Source organism: Myotis lucifugus, unplaced genomic scaffold (assembly GCF_000147115.1).
Source record: "Myotis lucifugus unplaced genomic scaffold, Myoluc2.0 scaffold_2, whole genome shotgun sequence".
In the NCBI taxonomy this organism is placed as follows: domain Eukaryota; kingdom Metazoa; phylum Chordata; class Mammalia; order Chiroptera; family Vespertilionidae; genus Myotis; species Myotis lucifugus.
Window position 1 is genome coordinate 8,835,387 of NW_005871050.1, and position 1,785 is coordinate 8,837,171.

The following is a 1,785-nucleotide window of genomic DNA, read 5'->3' on the forward strand; positions in this document are numbered from 1 at the left end:
TTATCCAGAAATGGTTTCTTAAGGATTGATCAACTTAGGGCAAGAACTAATTCTTCCCATTGGGCCCGGTGGTCGATATTGTACAGGGTTCCTTTTTGGAGCAATGGAATTGATCTGGAATTATAGTGGTGATGGTTGCACAGCCTTCACTGAATGGTACACTTTAAAATGGTGACTTTTATGTTAAGTGAATTATATCTCAATAAAAATGTTTTAAAGCTAATTTATCTTTATATCTTTTCGTGTGTCTATGTGTCTGCACCAGGTAGTACATCTAGATGTGAGAGGCAACATGGTGAAACTTAATGATGGCTCTCAAATAACCTATGAAAAGTGCTTGATTGCAACAGGTGAGTATTTCTGGAGATGACTTTCTTCTCTGATATATAGCTCATTCAAGTTCTAGTATAGAAGGTATTACTTAATCTTAAGAAAACCAAAACCCAGACTCTCTGAAGTGGGTATCTATATCTTACGGCTAACTATTGGTATCACATCAGCAGCATTTCTAGATTATCCTTGCCGTTCTGTCCCCAAAAGGCATGGACGTGTATTAAAGAGGATTGCTTTTTTTTTTTATCTCCCTGCTTAGCCCCTGCACTCTGCCCTGTACCCTGAAAGTGATATAGCCTTGTGGCTTCATTGCCCATTCTAATCAGAAATCAAGAGAGGAGCCCAGCTGGCGTGGCTCAGTGGTTGAGCATCAACCTTTGAACCAGGAGGTTGTGGTTCCTGGTCAGGGCACATGCCCAGGTTTTGGGCTGGCTTGATCCCAGATCCCTGTGTGGGGCATGCAGGAGGCAGCTGATCAATGATTCTCTCTCATCATTGACATTTCAATCTCTCTCTCCCTCTCCCTTTTTCTCTGAAATCAATAAAAATATATTTTTAAAAAAATCAAGAGAGGAGAGCAAAGCAGTTGCTTTAACAAAAGTAGCTATGCTATCTGGTGAGAAACTAGTGGAGGAGAAAGGGGAAGCAAAAAGTTAGGCCTTGTGACCATCTGCGAGGAGGGCGGGGCCCTTTGAAGAGATATTCTTAAATCTGCTTCTCAAAGGAAATGAATAAAAGCCTGCTGAGAGCAGAGTTGCAATAACAAAGCCTCCTTTCCAGTTGTGCTGCTGGGGCACCATCAGGAGCACACACATTATAGCACCACCTTTGTGGGGGGTAGTGTGGGCTAGCTCCTGCTTGTTGGGCTAAAGGGTTTTCCTCTTATTTCCAGGAGGCACTCCAAGAACTCTGTCTGCCATTGATAGGGCTGGAGCAGAGGTGAAGAGTAGAACAACACTTTTCAGAAAGGTAATTGTCTGCTTTAGTGCTTTCGTTGTGTCAGTTTTGAAGAGGTAGCATAATCCTGCGGTCCCCAAGTACCCACCCAGGAACTGGGAAATTCGAGTTCTCTTTATGGCTCTTCTACTGACTGGTTATTTGGCCTTGAGCAAGTCACTTCCTCTCTCTGCACCTCAAATACCTCACTCAAGGGTTTTAAGCTCCTAGGAGAAAAATACATTTGGTGTTTTTTATTGCTTCCTATCATTCCTTCCAGCAGCCCTTCCATAGTTGTTTTTTTCCTGATGCATTTGAGTCATTGGAACTCCTTAGAGCTTCTTGGCATTTTTCATTGCAAGTTCAATAGTGGAGACTTTGGAGAGAAAGGTTCAGAGTACCTAAGTGAAGAAGACAAGGGGGTTTGCTTCTTATCACTGTGCTTTGCTTTATGAAAACTGCTGAAAATTTCCAGCCACTTCTATGGATATTTGAAAGATTTGTACTGTCCTTGAA

General features: G+C 42.4%; 1 protein-coding gene across 2 annotated transcripts in view; it reads left to right on the top strand.

Annotated features, from left to right (window-relative positions):
* Nucleotides 1–1,785, top strand: part of AIFM1 (apoptosis inducing factor mitochondria associated 1) — a 24,383-nt gene that overhangs the window by 19,816 nt on the left and 2,782 nt on the right. For both annotated transcript variants that reach the window (XM_023758026.1, XM_023758021.1), the window contains exons 7-8: nucleotides 266–350; nucleotides 1,226–1,302. In XM_023758026.1, the coding sequence (XP_023613794.1) occupies nucleotides 266–350; nucleotides 1,226–1,302 (162 nt within the window). The remainder of the gene's footprint in view (nucleotides 1–265; nucleotides 351–1,225; nucleotides 1,303–1,785) is intronic.